The sequence below is a fragment of the Haliotis rufescens genome, unplaced genomic scaffold (assembly GCF_023055435.1).
Source record: "Haliotis rufescens isolate VD_foot unplaced genomic scaffold, xgHalRufe1.0.p SCAF_23, whole genome shotgun sequence".
Lineage (NCBI taxonomy): Eukaryota > Metazoa > Mollusca > Gastropoda > Lepetellida > Haliotidae > Haliotis > Haliotis rufescens.
This window is the reverse complement of record NW_025963924.1, coordinates 2,827,175-2,848,498: the sequence shown is the minus strand read 5'-3', so window position 1 is coordinate 2,848,498 and position 21,324 is coordinate 2,827,175. Positions and strand designations below refer to the sequence as shown.

Sequence of the window (21,324 nt, the reverse complement as noted above, 5' to 3'; positions counted from 1 at the left end):
AGTCATTAGTCACAGAAAGTGAGTTAGTTAGTAATTAAGTAAAAGTGTGTGTTTAGCAGTTGATGTAGATTAAAGCAAGACACAGGGTTTAAGTTTCGAGTGTGTGTTGAGATATGATAGCTTTACAACTGTCTACCCATCCTTAGTAATAGGACGAGGGACAATACGTTATCGGGATATAAGATAGCAATGTGCGATAAATCACAAAGAACAATGAAGAACGAAGTGTGGTTTATTTCACGATAAGCATGGTTCATTGTTGTGTGTTCATAGCATTGTTGACATGACGTCTATTAGTCTTTAGTTATGATGTACAATACTGTATATTGAGACAAGTGAAAAAACATACACTGTGTTTGTCAAATATATTCATACAAATAAATGTTTTATGTTACTGTTTGAAGACAGACATTTGTGAAAACATTACTTACAGGGAATAAATGAGGCAGTTTTGATTGTGGAGTGAAAGATTTTACTGGTGTTTTCTTAGAACAGGTCCATAGCACAGTATTGCTTGTCGTTAGAGGCGACTAAATTAGACCATGTACCCCAGTGTCATGGAACATTGCTCATGTCATCCTCCCAGGACGATCTGGGTGAGAATTCAGCAACCCATGCTGGCCGTAAAAGGCGGCTATGCTTGTCCTAAGAGGCAACTAACAGAATCGGGTAGTCAGGTTGGCTGACATGGTTGATGCAGGTCATTGTATCCCAATTGTGTAGATCGATAATCACAGGATTGTCTGGTCCAGACTCAATTATTTACAGACTGCCGTCATAGAGCTGGAATATTGCTGAGTGCGGCGGTCAACAAGAAACAAGTCATCCACTGGCAGTCTGGTCAAGACTTGATTATTGTCTGGCTGCAGTCCTAAAACTGGACTGTAGCTGCCCCAGTCAACAAGTCACCAGCATATGTAACGCCATGATGTCTGTGTAGTATATAGGTATACCTCAGTCAGGCTATTGTATGTCAACTCACCCTCCAAACCTCTTATTCCTGTGCTCCATGACATAGTTGATAGATACTCACTCACCAATATTTTCTTCTTTTTCACTCACCATCAAAGGAATGACAGGTATCGTTCACATTCACACACTAACACCTTGCCCAGTTTAACACTGCACTGGTTCTATAAGGACTTTACACCATGTCTGTATCTCACCCCCACTTACAATCAAGGGGATGTCTTTTTTCTTTCTTATTTTTTTCAATTAATTTTTTAATTTTACACCATGTCTATGTCTAATCCTCACATGCAATGAAGGGGGATTGTCTTCTTTTTTTCTCTTTTTTTTTCAATTAATTGTTTTAAAGATCAGCTTTGATGCATTTCATTTTCGCTTAATGGAAACCCACAAAGTGGTCCTTGCACTAAGAGTATTTATGGTATATATTTATTGCAGTCTGTTAAAGTATGAGACTTATGACAGTCGTAACACTAGGATCGCTTTGCAAAAGGAGCTCTGTGAAACTTATACAGTCATGTGCATTCAGCTGACCTCTCCTGGGAGGAAATTTAAGAAATTAAATACTGTATTCGATGTAATAAGAGCCCACGGCGATATTTGCTGATATTCTGGTGTCCCCCGCCGTGATATTGCTGGAAAATTGCTAAAATCGGCGTAAAACCAAACTCACTCACTCACTCTAGTGGTTATATCCTGCTAGTCATGCTTAGGATTTCTCATGTGTGGGAAGTCGATTTCTGGTGACCCCACTGTGATATTGCCTTAATACTGCTGAAAACAGCTACGACCAAATACAATCAAAGAAAGCCATATCATAGCTCATATGAAATGATCTCATTAACAATGTGACAGCTAAGAACTGTGACTTTAGTCCCAGCTGAATCAAACATTTTATGAAATATATATTTATGACTATGATACCAGTAGCATATATGTCAAAAGATTCAACCAATGTGCCCCATTGAAATTCTCGTGTCCCAATAATTCTTATCATGAGGGTGACTCAAGTGAGGATTGGGTGGTTACAGTGTGTTATTTCGGACCTTTGTTATGTCATAGTCACCCAGTGGTGGTGATGTTATCACTCACTTGTTATTTTAAATCAACAAATAATCTGCTTGTTGCATAATGTAGCTGAGTTTCTTGTAAAACGGGGGCGGTCGGGTAGCCTAGTGGTTAAAGTGTTTGCTCCTCACTTCGATACCGGGTTCGAATACCGACATGGGTACAATGTGTGAAGCCCATTTCTGGTGTCCCCAGCTGTGATATTGCTGGAATATTGCTAAAAGAGGCGTAAAACCATACTCACTCACTCTTGTAAAACGGATAGATAAGAAATAAATGTTGTTTTTTGTTTGCTTTTGGAACTAAAGGCAGTCATTATGAAACCAAATTGTCACCTATATTATTGATTTCTTTCACGAAAGGTGAGCTTCAGTACCTGTTAGATGAATGTCTCAATCAACATTAGACCGCAATTCTAGGACACACATTTGTTACAACCTAGCCTGCTGTGACACACATTTGTTACAACCTAGCCTGCTGTGACACACTTTTATTTTCTTTCACAACACAATGAAATCTAATCAATTGATTGGTGATGTCACATGAATGTTTTTCAAAGTAAAACACATTCTATTGCATTGTTATAGATATCCTATGTTCTTTCCCAGTTCTTTGCTTCCAGTAAAAGGCGACTAATGGGTTCGGGTGGTCAGGCTCGCTGACTTGGTTGATGCACGGTCATCAATCCGAATTGCATGGGTTGATGCTCATGATATGAATCACTGGATTGTCTGGTCCAGACTTGATTATTTACAGACTGCCGTCATATAGCTGGAATAGTGCTGAGTGCGGCATTAAAAAAAACTAAACAACAACAACAAAATCTTTGCTTCCAGTAATTGACTTTATTTATTTATGACAATGCTTAAGCTCCCTTTATACATGTATATCCTAACACAGTCAGCCTAACCTAACATCTGCATATATATCCAACATATATATCCAACATGTATATCCAGTGCATTATGATGTGTATATACCATCTCCGCCTCATCTTGAAGCCATAGGAAGAGAAATGTGCACTTGAAACCCAACCTCATTAAAATCAGATATTTTACTCTGATATAATACCTTTCAGCATGAACATATGACAAACCCTGCATGGTGGTCGTGTCAAGTTAAATTTCTAATCAGCCAATCAGTGTTGAGACTTCTACATTTTCGTAACTAGTGGGCTGGCCGCATATTTGATTTCTGAAGACAAACTAAAACATCCAGTTCTGAATGAAAATAATAAAGGCCACATCATTGTTGTGGATAGTTAATACACCCTGTTGTTTCTGAATGCCATGTCAGGGAAGGTATATTTATGTTCTGTTTGGGGTTTCTTTTAAAATCAAAATTTCTGTTTCAAGGTAAAGGAATGAAGCCAAATCGTTTCAGACAGTTGATATTTGACTAGCTCAAGAACACATACCTCCTTCATGTAGACTTGGTGGTAATTATTTGCTGAGGGTTCACCTCACTAGAGGGTTTGTCAGGTCTTCATGCAGAGAGGTATCATATCAGAGTAAACAATGTCATCTTAATGAGACATTAGATGAAGTATTGCATTGCTTGTCACAATAGTGCAGAAATTGCTTTTCATATTGTTTTCTGAACATTTGTGTCATATTCCTGTCAATCAAGACAGGTATACAATTTCTTTTAATTTGTTTTTTATGTACAGAAAATTAAAATCCTTGCAGAAAGGATGTGTTAATTCTTATCTTGATAAAGCTGAAAGAAGATGTCTTTCAATATAATGTATATTGTTTATTTTTATTTTAAGTAATTTTTGTTACTTTGTAAAGAGTAAATACATGAAATATAGATAAGTAATGATTTACGCCATATAATTAGAATGTTTGTATCAAACCACTACCAAACAAATTAGAACAAACAATCTATGATCTTGAAATAATATATGGAATGTTCTTGATTAGATAATTTAGCATAGAACCAGCCTACATGTAACCATCTGTTAACAGTGTAACAGACAAAGTGTCGACACGCCTCCTGTTCAAGTCCCGCCCCTACCTGATCCATCTGAACCTACGGGGGTGCCAGCATCTCACCAAACCCACCTTCATCACCGTCAGCGAGTGTCGCAACATACAGGACCTCAATCTGTCAGAGTGTAATGGACTAGACGTAAGACCTTGCTTAGTCCTCAGCACAGTATTCTGTAAGATGAGGGACAGGATGTTACAATGGGTGATCAGTGGCGTTGATAGTTCATCTAGCAATCAACCATTGGTGTCCTGACCCAGATTTGGTTGTGTACTGTGATATAACTGACATACTGCGGACTGTGGCTTATTAAAGGCTGTTGTCACTAAATCAGTCTCAAGCAAAGTGCAAGTGTAAAGTTTTCTAGTGGTCTGCCTTTTTGTATGACTACTGGGTTATCTCCCTTCCATACTGTTAATGTTCTTTGAGATATTAGTTCTGGCTTTTATTAGAGGTGTATTAATAATCATTTTTATCCTTACATTTTGAATTTGTACGTTTACATATAATCGATTGTATTATGATGTGATGGGGAACGGTTTGTTTGGGTACAGATGTAAGTGTATATCATTTGGTTTTTTTAACAACTTGGCAAAATAGGACTTTTTTCTAGCTGGATAAGACTCAGTTCATTTTTACTTTGATTTCTCTGTATATTGTACCTTGAGAATTTCCCTTTCACAAATATAGTCTAAATGTACAGACTATCGACATGTAGCATATGATGGCTGACGGGATAATATGTTCACTAGCATGATCTATCTTGCAGGATGAGACTCTCAAGTTGGTAACCAAGGGCTGCCGCATCCTGCTGTATCTGAACATCTCCCACACCAACCTGACAGATGCCTCACTGCGGGCAATAGCCAAGTATGTGACTTCTGCACTCATGCTACTGTCAGCCCTTATTGGTGGTTTACTATGGTGGCTTAGTACCCAGGACACAAGAAATATTCTGAATTATTAATAAAATTGTGCGTGTCATTTGTGATGATATACCCCAGTGACAACATTAAACCACAAAAATAAATATCAAGGCAATTTTTTATCAAACTGCTGTTATAATGGTGGCTGAAAAGAAACTATTACTAGAGAAGACACATTTCCCTTCCCAACAGTGCAGAATGTGTACAGTAAAATGACCACATTGTTTACCCATGATGAATGACCTGGTCAGTAATGAGATTGTGATCCAGTGCTGCTTGTCCACAGGAACTGCAACTACCTCCAGTACCTCAGCCTGGCCTTCTGTGTGAAGTTCTCCGACCGAGGTCTGCTGTACCTGGCCTCCGGGAAGTGCAGCAAGAAATTGGAGTACCTCGACCTCTCGGGATGTCTGCAGGTCAGAGTTCAGTGTGATCTCCCCAGTATCATCAGGCATCATGGTTGCTCAAACTACCTATGCATTGCAGTTGCCCAAACTATCTGTGCATTGAAGTTGCCCATGACCTGATGACAATACATTGATGTTATGTCACCGCTTGAAAGTAAGCATGAAAGTCAAGGGGTCCTTGTTATAACACAAATGTTAAAAGTTAAAGATTAAGGGGTTCCCTGGACTGCTGGCTTGGGAGCACACTTGAAGGACCCCAGGAGCATGAACACTGCATGTTGACTTGTCCATATACTTCACACTCATGCTGCCCAACACTGCCAATAGTTTCAATAAAGGTAAAGTGAGAGGGAAACATTTTCATCTGGGAAAACATTTTGAAAACATACATAAATTAATATCAGACAATAATCAGAGTTACCTCCCTTGCTTCATGACACCTTCCTAAGCAGCTTGCTGAATCTTTGACTAGGCAGACATGTCAGACTGTCAATATTTGTTTGTTTGTTTGTTGTTTAACGCCACACTCAGCAATATTCCATTATATGATGTCAGTCTGTAAATAATCGAGTCTGAACTAGACAATCCAGTGATTGACATCACAATCATTGATCCATGCAATCGGGATACGATGACATGCATCAACCAAGTCAGCGAGCTTGACCAGCAGATACTTAGGCCCTGGAAACAGCTGTGCTGAATTTCTTCCCTTATATGTGGCAGGATCCGCTAATTATTGCTTTTGAGCACAGATCCACTCTGATCATGATACTTGGTTCGTAAGCACCACACCGTGCTTGTGCATTTCACCAAAGAGATACACTGTTTTCCCTCATTTAGCCAATATGCTGTGATGTAACTGAAATCTGTTCACATACTATTACATCCATATTGGGATAATTATTTATCTGATATATGTTTTTGTGTCTGGTCATGAAGTACAAAGATTTTTTCCAGGTCTCTTAAGGTTAAAAAAAAAAATAGTTTTGGTTGTCAGGCACTGCCCCCAACACCGTAAAGTCTGACGCACGTTTCGTTTTTATTTCCGTTTTGAAAAAAATTAAAAAATCCTCACACTTAAAAACAATGCAATCCAATATAGCACAGAGTTACTTCTCTTCACATGTGTACTGCTTTACTGCACATATGCTGCTATGATCATGGCGCCAAAAGGAGTTTGTATGCTTGTTTATATAGGAAAGCTCTTTCCCAGGTTGATGGTACACAACTTTTTATTTGGTTACATACTAGTTTGAACAAGCCAAAAAAACAAAAAACGCCCGCCCGCACTATATTTCCAAAAGTCATTGCCTGAGAACCATTTTTTTATTTTTTTAAACCTAAAATATCATTATTTTTTTGTCGATTGTGAGGCACTTTCTTGATGTTTGAATTGCCTATCCAGCTTCGTACAATATCGATACTATCTGCAAATTATTGAAAACTATATCCCAGTACACAGATACTTCATCACATCTAACTTGGAACATGACGGCCATGTTGGAGATAGAATGTATGTTGAAACCAAGCTACTAACATGTGTTGAAGATTAAGTCCTCTGGACTCACAAAGAGTTTGCTTCATGTCAACAGATAACACCCCAAGGCTTCAAGAACCTGTCCAACGGCTGCAACAACCTCCAGACGATAGTTCTCAACGAGTTCCCCACACTCAATGATGAATGTGTCATTGTAAGTTGGCTAAGGGTACAGTACACCTTGGACAGTGTTACATTAACAGTGCCGGTCAGAATTCATAAAAGTCAGGGATCCATATGACTAGCAGAAGTTAGTAGAGGTCCAGATAAGCTGTGTATATGTAGGAAACATTTGCACTATATCGCCTGTCTGTCTTTTCAAATCTTTGTGTACTGATCGAATACAGGCATTATGTATTCTTGAACTCTACTGCAGTTAATAATGAAAGAACACTGCTACGTCTCGCTTATTGCAACTTTGACATGTATTGCTGTTGTGCAATGTGTGATTCATGGAAACATGCAAATTAGCAGTCACCTGATACAGTATTTTAAGAATTATGTCAATTATTAAAATTTTGAAAACTGAACAAATGAACATTCTGGAATGTCTAATATATGGTTGAGATTGTACTGCAGTGCTTCCCACGTACTGTGCAACACCTCCTCTGTTCAAATGTTTATCCCACGGAAGCGAGAGACAGACAATAATTTTGAAGGAATCAGTCATACAGGCCGTAACTGTCGTTCGGAATACCCCGGTAATCGTTTTCGAGGTTGCATGATTAGAAAACACATTCCGATCTTTGTTTAGCCATAGAGAGAACTTAGATCTGATTTTAATGAGATTGACCACATTGTGTGCCTTTTTGGAAATAACTTTTATATAAAAAGAAATAAGAACAGAAGCAATTTCTACATTTCATCTTCCTGAGGCAAGGGAGTTAACTGACTGTAAAAGTCCAGTTACGAACCTTGCCGAACTAGGCTGTAATTGGCTGAGTTTTGGCTGGACAAACGAGTCTATGTTAGTCCAGTCAATTGTCCAACAAACAAGACATCTGGTTCATAAACAACATGGATTTCAACATGCAGATTTCAATTGACTGCAGGATTTGCAAAGCATGGGTACCAATGGGCGTCAACCGCTAATTTGGTGATCTTTTCATGTTTTTAATCAAGGTGCTCAAATGATTTGATGCATTTTGTGAGGTAAGACCCATTTTATTACAATATAGATCTTGATTATCGATCAGATCGTCTTGAATGGGCACCATCCTTTTTGTTTGAAGCAAATGCAAGTGATATTAGAGGATGAATCTGATTGGTCAATAGGAGGGAAATAGAAGGGACATAACTCATAATGGCCACTGGTGTCGCTATGATCGAACCAGGAAATTCCATTGTTGTTCGGCAAGGGTGGAAACTGGACTTTTGTTGTCAGTTAACACCCTTGCCTTGGGAAGATGATCTACACTTATGTGTATTTTAGTCATTTAGTGTTTAGGTCATTATACTTGGTACTAATTATAATTGGCATCTGTTGTGTTTTTCAAAAACTTTGAGTTTGGCTTATGAGGGTAAGTTTTGCCTGGAGACGACTATGAGATCGACACAACCAGGTTCCACTGTAATGAATAGATATATATATTATTTTAAAGTGACCCAAATGGATTACTTTTGCTAGTAATTTAACTGGCTCTGCTCACCATTCCGAAGAAAATCAGTTTTGGTTAAGGACAAACTCACACTCAGATGTTGAAAGAAAATGCTTTAAAAAACCTCTGAAATTAACAAATGTGACTAATTAAGCTTGCTCTCTGTGTTTGGCTATGTTATAAGTCTCCACCCCCTTTTTCAAAATCTTGATCCGCCTCTGCTCATTATAAACTAACTAGTGGTAGAGGGTCCGCCCGGAGAGCGTAAGGTCCGGGGTTCGATCCCCGGCCACGTCATACCAAAAGATGGTACTTGTTGTAACCCTGTCTGGCGCTCGACATTAAGGGGATAAAACAAGGACTGGTCGGCTCAGAGTCAGTTTACTGTGTCTGAGTGGGGTATTCATGTTAAACTGCGGCATGATATCTCAGTGAGCTAGCACTTTAAATTGGCATCAGTCCAGACTAGTACAAGCAGACACACACACACACACACACACACACACACACACACACACACACACACACACACACACACACACATCGCTATATAAGTGCAATAATCTTGGACGTGACGTTAAACCTCATTTCACCTCACCTATAAACTAACTACATGTACCTGTAATGCAACACTTCAGGCACTTGCTGAGAATTGTACCAAGATCCACACAGTGTCCTTCCTCGGCTCCCCACTGCTCACTGATGAAGCATTCAAGAAACTGGCTCAGTCCAAGAGGCTCAAGATGATAAAGGTTGAAGGTGAGAGTGCATTCTTTCAAATATGTGAACACATCGTATAATTCAGTCAACATGCAGACTGTAACATGTTCACTAGTAAATGTCTAAAGTTGGTTTTGGATATTGGCCGACCCCATTTCTCTCCATTTGGGGACATTTGAACTATTTAAAGCTAATAAGACATTTGCAAACTTGTACAAATCACAGGTTAGTTCACTCCACTATACCATGAACCGCCTCCGTGGTCTAGAGGTAGAGCGTCCGCCCGGAGAGCGGAAGGGGTTCGATCCCTGGCTGCGTCATACCAAAAGACGTTAAAAGATGGTACTTGTTGTTACCCTGTCTGGCGCTCGGCATTAAGGGGCTAAAACTAGGACTGGTCAGCTCGGAGTCAGTATACTGTGTCTGAGTGAGGTATTCATGTTAAACTGCGGCATGATATCTCAGTGAGCTAGCACTATAAATAGGCATCAGTCCAGACTAGTACAAGCAGCCACACACACACGTGCATGCACGTTGCTATATAAGTGCAATAATCTTGGACGCGACGTTAAACCCCATTTCACCTCACCTCACCACTATGCCATGTTCTCCATCAGTGCTGACCAGTGAATGATAACAATTATGGTTATTTAAAATGAAGAAGTGTCCCTTTTTAGTAATGATGAAATCGAAGATAACGAAAATTTGCGCCCACGAAATCTTGGCAGAGATAATAGGGACAGAAGATCCACTAGAACAGATGCGAAGATGCTGAGCACTGATGAAAAATAAACTTGTCTTATTCACTGGAAGGGATAATCTAAATAATTGTCAGGATGCAGTGAATATCTGCTATATATTCCTCACTTCTAGTTTGATGCATTGTATGTATATATTTTATATTTATGTATTGTATGTTTAATATAGGGTCCTCATTATACACCTGCACTTATCATATGTTGTCATAAAGATAATTTATGTGAATGAGTTCTAACACCTCCAGATGTATTTCACTTTCTAGGCAACAACCGCATCTCGGACGTCAGTCTGAAGGCCATCGGGAAGAACTGTGTGGGCCTGGAGCACCTCTACATGACTGACTGCCAGCGCATCACCGACGTCTCCATGAAGGCACTACAGAACTGCAGGAACCTCACTGTTGTCAACATCGCCGACTGTGTCAGGTACTCGCTGTAGCAGAAACTAGAGTCAGGGATGAGGATGACCAGGGTATATTTATGTTTGCGTCCTGGGGACTGTTGGTTATAATTTATAGGTGTAAGGCATGGAGATTGTGTGACTTCTGTGATCGCTTTAATGCCTACAGGCTGGCAATATATGGCACAGGTTCCTTCCTGGAATGTTTGATGACATCTCTGCACATGCTCTTGCTATCTCATTAAAGTCAGACCTTAGTTCTCGCTACCGCTAAACAAAGATCTGAAGACATCCCATTAGGGTTCACATCAGAATGACCTTTCATCCAATCAATCAGGGCGTCGCTTACCAGATTGTGAAAGTGAAAGTCGGAATGTGATTTCTAATCATGCAACCTCGAAAACTTTATTCCGAACGATAGTTACGGGTTTAACGACTGAATCCATACAATCTAGCCCATCCATTAGCCATTCCAGAATGTTCTTTTGTTCAGGTTTCAAATTTGTAAAGGAGAATTTGTCAAAATATGTTTCGAAGCGTAGTAGCCAATTTGAAATTAGTGCCGTAAAGCACGAGAAAGCTGCCTTCTGATTGGTCATTCCATTGGTCAGACAAAGTTCACGCAAGGTTGGTGTGACGTGACCCGTAATGGGATGTCCTCAGATCTTTGTTTCGTGGTAGCAAGAACTAAGATCTGATTTTAATGAGATTGATGCTCTTGAGCCTTCATTATGAAACTTGTGATTGAGTGAAGATGGACAGTCTGAAGTTTGGTTGTATTTCTTATCAAACTTGAAATGTCAGCTTATTTTAACACACATGCTGCAACAATCAGTGACTTTGCTGGAGACAAATAGCATTAAGTCTTTTTCAGGATGTCCCAGGTCATCAACTGTTCTGAAACTGGCAACAAGGACAATTACATTTGTTTGATTCAGCCACACTTTTACATGTTGTTGGCATCTCCCTCAAGTTTATGAGTACATGATGTATGTGATGCAATATTTGGCTTCCTGTTGAGAGGAACATCAGACGTAGGATGCATTTTGACCCAATACAATCTCACCTATCCACATACTTTTTGCACCTTTCAAGACTTTGAGCAGGTTTATCAGTTAAAAACACCATGACAGTGTGCGTCTACCTCCAGGATCACCGACACGGGGGTGAGGCATCTAGTGGAGGGGTCGTGTGCCCCCAAGCTGCGGGAGCTGAACCTCACCAACTGCATCAGGGTGGGCGACATGGCCATGGTCAACCTACATAAGAGGTGAGAGACCATGTTCACAGCACAGAAAGCTAAGCTGGAAATAATTACTGATCTCCAGAAAACTGTGTTTTTCCATAAATATGCAAAATAAAATCACCATTACCTAATAACTTTTGTGTTGCTTGCATACAAACATACATGAAAATTTGAAAAAAGTAGTATGACAACACTGTGTGTTTCTTTGCATATTGTTATTTACTGATTGAATACAGGCATACATAGTGATTGTTATATGAGCATGTGTGTCATACTGATTTTACGAAACAAGTGTAAGAATTCTTGTATTTCCCAAGCGAGAGTGAGGGTAATACACAAATTTTCGCAAGTTTCGTACAATCAGTATGGCACACATGTGAGTGAAATAATATCTTCATGACCCATTATTACTTAGTCCTTTTGAACTCCCCTTTGAACTCCGATCACCACTGCTGTCCTAGAAAACCACAATTTGTTTGTTGAATAATGTCAAAATCTTCAGCTAGGACGTTATTTCTAGTGTGACATCATTCCGACCTAATGTCACAATTAGATTGGAAAGACGTCAACAATTATGCCAAAACAATACACTGGTATGAGAGAAGTAATATTTGCACTAGTGCAACTTTTTATGAACTCGGCTATTTCTAATTCTGTGAGTAATAAATGAACTCTGCTGCAGAGTGTAATGCCCTAAAGCGTCAAAGTGCTTATTGTAGCTGAGCCATGTATCACTGAAATGAACTTATGGAACATGTGACAGACCTGGGACAGCACATGGACACATGCAAATTAGAAGTCATCTGACTGTCACAAGATTTTAGGCAGATTATTTTTTAAAAGGTCTCTCTGGTCTAGAAGTACCAATAAACATATACAATATACCAATACCCAATGTGGGTGACAACAATTCTCAAATAAATGCTGAAGTTTCATGCATTTTGTGTGAGTCTCACACTGAAGGGACATAACTGATGTTATCATGTCAATCCACATAAATCTTACCCTTATTTGCTTTCAAATATTGTTTTCTTTTGAAACGTAGTTTTTCTTTAACTTTAGAGTAAAACTACCAGCAGCAGGCTTCCTGAATCATATGTTATTATTACAATCAGTTAGGTCACTAGATCAGATCTATCATTGGACACCCACTCAGTGAGATCTCACTCCTGGGATTATTTTTGATAAATCATGGTTTATTTTTTGAAATGTTGGAAAAAAATAATTATTCCAAAAACGTGTTCACATGCATGCTGTCCTTTACACTCCTTGAATCACTGATGCTGCAGGTGTCACAGCATGACATACCTGAGTGTGTGTTTCTGCGAGCACATCAGCGAGGCTGGCATCGAGTTGCTGGGACAGACACACAGCCTCATCTCACTCGACCTCTCCGGCTGCAACTGTGCTGACCAGGTAACGTCATGGTGTATAACATCATTCACAGCAGGTTTATGTAATGGCTGCGGTTTTTATGACTTTTTGTTATTCAGTTACCTTCGGTAGGTCAAAATATAACTGAATTGTTTTTGTGTACCTCATTATTTCTTCAACATGAATTACAGTTTTAATAATAATGATAATAATAATAATAGTAATAGTAGTAGTAGTAGTAGTAGTAGTAGTAATGTGCATATTCATAATGCACTAAATCCCCATCAATAATAATAATAATAATAATAACAACAACAACAATAATAATGTGCATATTTATAATGCACCAAAACCCCATCCTAAAGCATGCTAAAAAAAAGGGCTACATTATTACCCTAGTCAATGGATCAGTGTATACTCGAAGTTCATTCACAACTCCCTGGGGAGTATAAAACCGAAGCTGCATGTGATGTGCTACTACTTAACAGACACATTACCATCTCATCCTACCAGGCACACATTCACTTCCCACACAGGGAACTTGCATCTCAAAACTCATAAAGTTATTGATATATTTTCATATCTGTCAACTGATTTTGTGCAGTAGCCTTTGATCTAGCACAGAACAAACTATTGAAGCCTTGATGGTAGACAGAATTTCAGTCTTGTATTGAAGTAATGCATCATGGCATTATTAGGGTTCAGAACATCAATAATGAACAAAACATTATGCCGCATTGTCATAGCAGCTGTCACTGCTGCAGTAATTGCAGGCTTGAACTTAATGTCGCAAATGAGAGTAGCCTCCCTTGGACCAAGTTGTTGGAAATGTGTCCACACAAATGTCAGCCAGTGCATCCCAGTGTTGTGAATCTTTGGTGCTCCAATATTGGTGTTGCTTAATTGTATTTGTCAAACAAAATATCACGCTGTGATATAACTGGAATACTGTTAAAAGCGGCATTAAACCCAACTCACTTACTCACTCACATATGAAACGTCTAAGTTGAAAACACAGTAGGTTTATCTCTGAGTTAGTCTCTAAGTGTAGGACTACACACCCATGAAATCCCACAGATTTCAATGTTATTTCAGTGTAACATGAATAATTTTCACATCTGCAGTTTTGACGTTTTGACATCATATATATGGTTGAAACAAAGGTGATTAAATCATCTGCTCATTATGTTTATAATTGCAATCATTCGCTGAAGATCCGGGTTTGAATCCCGACATGCGTATAATGTGTGAAGCCCATTTCTGGTGTTCCCCGCCGTGATATTGCCGGAATATTGCTGAAAGAGTTATAAAACCACTCACAATTGCAAATGTAAATGAGGTAGGTGTCCATAGGCACATTTTCTTTTCAACACCAATTGAAATTATAATAGGAATATTATTAGACTTATTTTGCGATTTTGTAATTTAGTACATGTATATAGTGTTGGTAGGGTGAAAGAAAATGCATTTGCACAATGTTTTCTGAATCTTCATGCCAATTCTTATCAATTTTGGTACTATTATAATTAAATTATTTTTGCTGCACCGAAATAACATATAAAAGCCATGAGTTTCATGGAAAGTTGACAAACATTTGGCTCGTGAGTGTACAATGATGATGGTTGCAGGGCTTATCGGCTCTGGGGAACAACACCCGGCTCCAGGACGTCACGCTGTCCGAGTGTATGGGCATCACTGACCTCGGACTGCAGAAGTTTGCCCAGCAGTGCAAGGAGGTGCAGAGACTTGACCTGTCACACTGTATGGTAAGTGATGGATGAGTGAGTGAGTGAGTGAGCAATCTCATTAAAATCAGACCTTAGACCACTAAGCAAAGATCTGAAGACATCCCATTAGTGGTCACGTCAGACCAATCAGAGCGTCGCTTACCAGATTATGATAGTGACAGTCGGAATGCGCTTTCTAATCATGCAACCTCAAAAACTTTAACACGGGGTATTCCGAACGATAATTACAAGTTTAACGACTGAATCCATACAATCTAGACCATCTATTAGCCATTCCAGAATGTTCTTTTGTTCAGGTTTCAAATTTGTAATCAAGAATTTGTGAAAATATGTTTCAAAGCATAGCCAATTTGAAATTAGTGCCGTAAAGCACAAGAAAGCTACCTTCTGATTGGTCATTCCATTGGTCGGTCAAAGTTTGCGCAAGGTCGGTGTCCCGTAATGGGATGTCCTCAGATCTTTGTTTAGCGGTAACGAGAACTAAGATCTGATTTTAATGAGATTGCTGTTTGTTGTTTAATGTCGCTCTCAACAATATTCAAGCTATTTGACGAAAGCCTGTTAATAATAAAGTCTGGACCAGACAATCCAGTGATTGACATCATGAGCAGTATTGCAGTTATATCATGGTGTGTCAGCTTTGTGTTGGAGGAAAGCTGAAAGTGATAGATGTTTGGAGAAACCACGAGCAGGGGTATGGTGCTGACAAACCTAGAATCATAACCAGGGGGAATCAGGCTTCTAAGGCCTAGATCGTCAGATTATGGTAGACCTAAGGGATGCAACTCTGGGTTTGAAATACAAAACACTGCCAGGCTGCCATCAGGACCCAGAGACTTTAGAAGCTGCAGGCCCTGACTAAGTCTTCAGGCCCTCATTTAAAACAATGCAGGCTATTATGACAAGTAATATGATACGTGAATTTACTACAGGCCATAAGCACCGATACAAATTTGAAAGTACAGACCTGACACAAGATCTGCCTGCCCCAGCACCAGTCATAGAATTGAATGGTAGAACAGTGGTTGAGTGTTGGACCCGGTCCTAAGTGGTTGTATGTAACCATGTGTAGTGCATAGTTGACATACAAACAATAATGTGACAATATACTGATCATCATCACCTCTAGTAAAAGTAATTTGACTGCGAGTCAAGTGAACTTGCATCAAATGTTGTCTTGGCTGTTGTTTGTCTGTCATCGTCCGTTCATCTGTTGTTTGATTTTTCATTTTCAACATCTCCTATAACACTACAAGGTTTAGGGACCAGTCATTTATTAGGGGGTGGGTGGGTCAGAGGGAATCAGGGGAGGGGCACCAAAAAATATGACAATCGCTAGGGGAGGGTTTTAGAAATAGTCACATATTTGGGAGGGTCCTTAGAAAATTGACATTTTCTAATAAAATATAAAAGTGCTTTTGGATTTTGTCTTTTCAAGGAGGGTCCTGAAAACATTGTACAATGAGGGTCATCCCAAAATATGACCAGCATTAGGGAGGAATTATTTTCAGTGCATAGTGCATCAAAAACCTCTGACCCACCCACCCCTATGATAAATGACTGGTCTCCCTCAGCATTTGGCTTGGGATTTAGACAATTCACTTGGGACAGATAATTCATATTCACCAGAACTCATGGAGGTTATTCACTAAAATATCACCACTGATAAATGTTTTGTTACTCATGATTTCAGCAAATAACAGATGGAGCCATCAAGAACCTTGCTTTCTGTTGTCGCATGTTGACAGTGCTCAACCTGGCTGGATGCAAACTGGTGGGTTTTACAAGTTCACCTGGTGCTGAGGCTTCAAAAACATCAGTACATGGAAGCAAGGCATCCATAGCAGCATATGTTAATTATGTGTATCTCGAAAATGAATCTAAATGGCAGTTCTGAATGCAAATATTAAAGGCCGCACATATGTGTTTTGATATTTGATACAGCCTGTTGTTTCTGAGCACCATGGTGTCTGGATGGTTTTGTTTTTATTAGGATAGAAATTTCGAAAAGATGTTGTAAAGAATGAAGCTAAATTGTTTTTAAGCTGACACCTGATGCGACCACCTTCGGAGGGTTTGTAAGTTCTTGACGGAGAGAGGCATCAGATCTGGGTACAATTTTAATGAACTTGATTGAAAAAATATTTTTTTGTGATTCATAACTGAATGAATGGCAAGAGTTGGTTGTCTGGTCTTTGGATAATAAAAAAAACTAGCAGTTAGCTCCAACTTCCAATGTCGGTGTAACAAAGTATATAATATGCATGTACAGTCTGAATTATCTCCCCTTGTCTGCAGGTGACGGACCTGAGTCTGCAGTATCTGTCTGGTGTGTGTCACTATCTGGCGGAGCTGGACATCAGCGGCTGTTTCCTCATCAGGTACATGTTCTGGTAGAGAAACAAGTCTAGGCGCAACTTATAAAACATTCATGGATTCAGTTGACCTTAGAAAATGATGATTGGAAAGAAAATGAGATTTGAAAAGCAAGAAATATTGTTTGCTCCATGAAAAAAACACCTTGTGTGTTCACTGCACATATTTTTGCATGCACAGGTTTAGCTGCAAGACAAAGTGTTGCAATAGGTTCAAAGACTACCCAGTAATGAAAATCTGCTTCCCTTATGTTTTTATGTTTTTATCAATGAAAATCAGACTTGCACTTATTCAAATATTAGAAACACGCTTCCTAAAACCTTTAACAATCAGCCCTTAGTTTAGCCAAAGTTTAGGTCTCATTCATATGAACATATCCGATAACTTTCTTAACCATTTCTATTAGTTTTGCTTTGTAATTCTTACAATATGCAGATCCTGTTGCCCCCAAATAGCCCTTATCCTACCTTGTCCTTTTTTTAAGACTGCCATTGTCAGTAGCCTTTGCATTGTAATGTCAGACATTGCATAAACAATCAAATAAAGGGAAAATGCCAGAATTGTTTCTTATTTTTATCAGTATTCTAAAGATACGAAATAGAGAGATTTTTTGCTCATTTGGAACACATATGCTCAAATATTATGAAGTATTTTGTATACCTATTCAAGTTATTGTTTATTTCGGTAAATTGGACAGCTTCTATTCAAAGTTTGTAGGGCTCCATCAGGTTATTTCTGGAGTGCTAAAAACGGTGTAAAACCATACACACTCATTGGTTATGGGAAACTCTCTCACTCTCTCTAACGCACCCACTCACTCACTCACTCACTGATGCATGTGTTTCAGCGACAAGGCCATCAAGTATCTGAGGAAGGGGTGCAAGAGGCTGCAGGTTCTCAGGATGCTGTACTGCAAGGGAATCTCTAAGTAAGTGTACTGGTGGAAACATCACTGCTGGGAAGTGTGCACATTCCAAGCTTGGAGAGTCCATGGAACAATGTGCTTGTCGTATTAAGAGGGATCGGGTGGTCAGACACACTGACTTGGTTAATGATGTTCATCACTGGATTGTCTAGTCCAGACTCAACTATTTACAGACTGCCGTCATATAGCTGGAATATTGCTGAGTGCGGCGTTAAATAACAAACAAACAAACAAACAGAACAAGGAACAAAGAGATTTAGATACGATACACAGCGTCAAATCAATGTTGCATGTTGAAATAGACAATCATTGCATTCCAAATGCAGAAATATTGTACAATATGCCAAGCACAAAACTTTTGCAAATCAAGCGTTGTGTGCGAGACGCCAAAGCTGACATCACTATGCAAGCCGGGCCGGGTCATGTATGGCATGACAGGGTCCTGCATGCCCTGATCTTAGCACTGGTCTGTGAATCATGTGCAGCCAGTCTCCCTCACATTATTGTAGTGAAATGTGTAATATAATTCAGGACTTCAAGGTGTGTTAAAAAATACACTTGAAATCTTTGAATAATTTGAATAAATTGACAATCCATGTATTTCCTCGTTCACTTTAGGACCAACCATTTTATGTTCTGGGGTTGAGGGCCTGGTATTTTAATCAAAAGAAATTAGCTTGTTTCCAAACTCACTCATTATTTTGCCTCAGCTGTCCCCAAAAGGCTTTTTGAGCTGGATATTCTTGATGTCTTGAAGCAATGAGTGAAAATGTGAAGCTCCCAGTTTGTGAATGTAGCACTGACTTGCTGACATGAGGCAATGGCTGTTTCAGACATGCAGCTCAGAAGATGATGAAGCACATAGACAAGGTGCTGTACAGCTCAGATGAGGTGCCAGCGTTCTTTGGCTACTGAGCTGCAGGCTGGAGCAGGGCTTCACCGGAGTAGGATCCGCTCTACCATGGAGGCATGAGATGATCTGGCCTAGAACTGACCTAAACCAGGTTGAGTTGGAGCAGGGGTAGCAGTACAGCCCTTTAACCTGCAAGAAGTGTGCTTTGTCTTGTTCTTCCTCTAGATCTCACTGATGAGAGTGGCCAAGATCTTTCTTCTGCTCCGTAGTATATGGTATCTGATGTCTAATGGATATTTTATCAGATGTCTGTTGTCAGATGTCTGATGTCTGGTGTTAGATTTCTGTTATCAGATGTCTGATGTGATGATTGAAGTCTGTGTCAGATGTCTGTTGTCAGATGTCTGATGTCAGATGTCTGATGTCTGGTGTTAGATCTCTGTTATCAGATGTCTGGTTTGATGATTGAAGTCTGTGTCAGATGTCTGATGTCTGTTGTCAGATGTCTGATGTCTGTTGTTAGATGTCTGTTGTCAGATGTCTGGTGTTAGATTTCTGTTATCAGATGTCTGATGTCTGTTTTCAGATGTCTGTTATCAGATGTCTGTTGTCAGATGTCTGATGTTAGATTTCTGTTATCAAATGTCTGATGTCTGTTGTCAGATGTCTGTTGTCAGATGTTTGATGTCTGGTGTTGGATTTCTGTTATCAGATGTCTGATGTGATGATTGAAGTCTGTGTCAGATGTCTGTTGTCTGAGTACAACTATTTATCGTACTTGGATGAAAACCTGTAATCTGTGATAAGAATACATGCATTTTAAGTATTATACAGATGCCAAAATGAATGTTCTTGCGTGTCTGTCCTTACATTGTAAATCCATGTATATACCTTGAAGTCATCCCCCTCTCAAAGAGGGCATTGCTGCAGTGGCATTAAGCATCACGAACTCATCATCATCACCAATCCAGCATTGACCTTTTTTTCCCCCTTGTTATTGGTTAAACGTTTTTATGGAAATACTTTTAAAATATGTTTTTCAGTACGTAAGAGAAACATTAAGGGATCAATTAAATGTTTGAAGCTACTGATATGATTGTAGGATTCCATGTACAATGAGTGATTCAACGAGGTTCTAGTTTATGAGGGCGTGGTCAAAGCGTTTGCTCATCACGCCAAAGAACTGGGTTCGATTCTCGACATGGATACAATGTGTGAAGCCCATTTCTGGTGTCCCCCGCCGTGATATTACTGGAATATTGCTAAAAGCGGCTTCAATCCATACTCACTCACTCACTCCAGTTTATGATGTGCTGATAACTATTGGTATATCATGTCAGCCTGTTCACCGATTGGGCCTTGACCAGACAAACCCGGGGTCAGTGGAGTGACCATTGTCATCCATCATCTAGGAATGATGACAATCAGAGCAAGGAAATAGCTAGACCAGCTCAGAGACTGAAATTCAGCCCAAAGTCTTCAGAAACGTCAGTGAAATGTCCCAGTTTATGTTATAGTGATAACTAGTGTAATGGCCTTGCAGAGACAATCTCATTCAAATCAGATCTTAGTTCTCATATTGCTAAACAAAGGTCTGAGGACATCCCATTACGGGTCACGTCAGAACAACCTTTCATCCGACCATTCAAAGAGTCACTTACCAGATCATGAAAGTGACATTCGGAATGTGTTTTCTAATCATGAAACCTCGAAAATGTTAACAGTTACGGCCTGTACGACTGATGCCGTCAAAATTATCGTCTATCTCTCGCTTCCATTAGATAAACATTTGAACAGAGGAGGCGTTGCTCAGTACGTGGGAAGCACTGCCATACAATCTCAACCATATATTACACATTCAGGAATTGTTCAGTTTTCAAAGTTTTAATCGAGAACTGTGCCTACATATTTTACAAGCGTAGTCTGAAATGGAAGTCGCCAGGTTGAAACGAGTGCCGTAAACCTTGAGAAGGCTGCTTTCTCATTGGCTGATGTCCACTTCTTGTTAGTCATTTCAGTGGTCTGTCAAAGTTCGCGAAAGATCGTTCAAGCATGAATGAAAGAAAGAAACTTAGATCTGATTTAAATGAGATTGTTGCAGAGGTGACTGATACCCAGACCAGTGATGAGGTAGATGCTTTAATGTTTAGTGTTACATGATTATTGAATGCAGCATTAAAATACCTCTGAAATTTAAGAACCATGTTTTTAAAAACAATAGTTTCAAACGTGCCTATGTTGGATACCAAAGAAAAATTTTGAAGTGATTATCATCTGTGCATTATAATACTTCCCTTCAAATGTATAAATGTATAGCAGTTTTGTAAACTATCATCAAGGATCATTTTGTCCTGTCTGTTGTCATGTTATTTTTAGTTTGTTATGATTATGACATGTTATTAATGTGTAGATAAACATTTTTTTGTA

At 39.3% G+C, this 21,324-nt stretch overlaps 1 protein-coding gene across 7 annotated transcripts in view; it reads left to right on the top strand.

The window, feature by feature from the left end:
* The window catches only part of LOC124120673 (dynein regulatory complex subunit 6-like), a 52,666-nt gene extending 31,342 nt beyond the window's left edge, over positions 1–21,324 (top strand). For 4 of the 7 annotated variants that reach the window (XM_048401661.1, XM_048401660.1, XM_048401657.1 and 1 more), the window contains 14 exons: positions 1,071–1,079; positions 4,008–4,170; positions 4,799–4,899; positions 5,242–5,371; positions 6,955–7,053; positions 9,136–9,256; positions 10,239–10,401; positions 11,526–11,645; positions 12,911–13,037; positions 14,624–14,761; positions 16,437–16,517; positions 17,042–17,124; positions 17,967–18,047; positions 18,878–21,324. In XM_048401661.1, coding sequence (XP_048257618.1) covers positions 1,071–1,079; positions 4,008–4,170; positions 4,799–4,899; positions 5,242–5,371; positions 6,955–7,053; positions 9,136–9,256; positions 10,239–10,401; positions 11,526–11,645; positions 12,911–13,037; positions 14,624–14,761; positions 16,437–16,517; positions 17,042–17,124; positions 17,967–18,047; positions 18,878–18,959 — 1,498 coding nt within the window. In that variant the 3' untranslated portion in view covers positions 18,960–21,324. The remainder of the gene's footprint in view (positions 1–1,070; positions 1,080–4,007; positions 4,171–4,798; positions 4,900–5,241; positions 5,372–6,954; positions 7,054–9,135; positions 9,257–10,238; positions 10,402–11,525; positions 11,646–12,910; positions 13,038–14,623; positions 14,762–16,436; positions 16,518–17,041; positions 17,125–17,966; positions 18,048–18,877) is intronic. The other 3 variants (XM_048401663.1, XM_048401662.1, XM_048401659.1) reach the window with 1 other exon arrangement.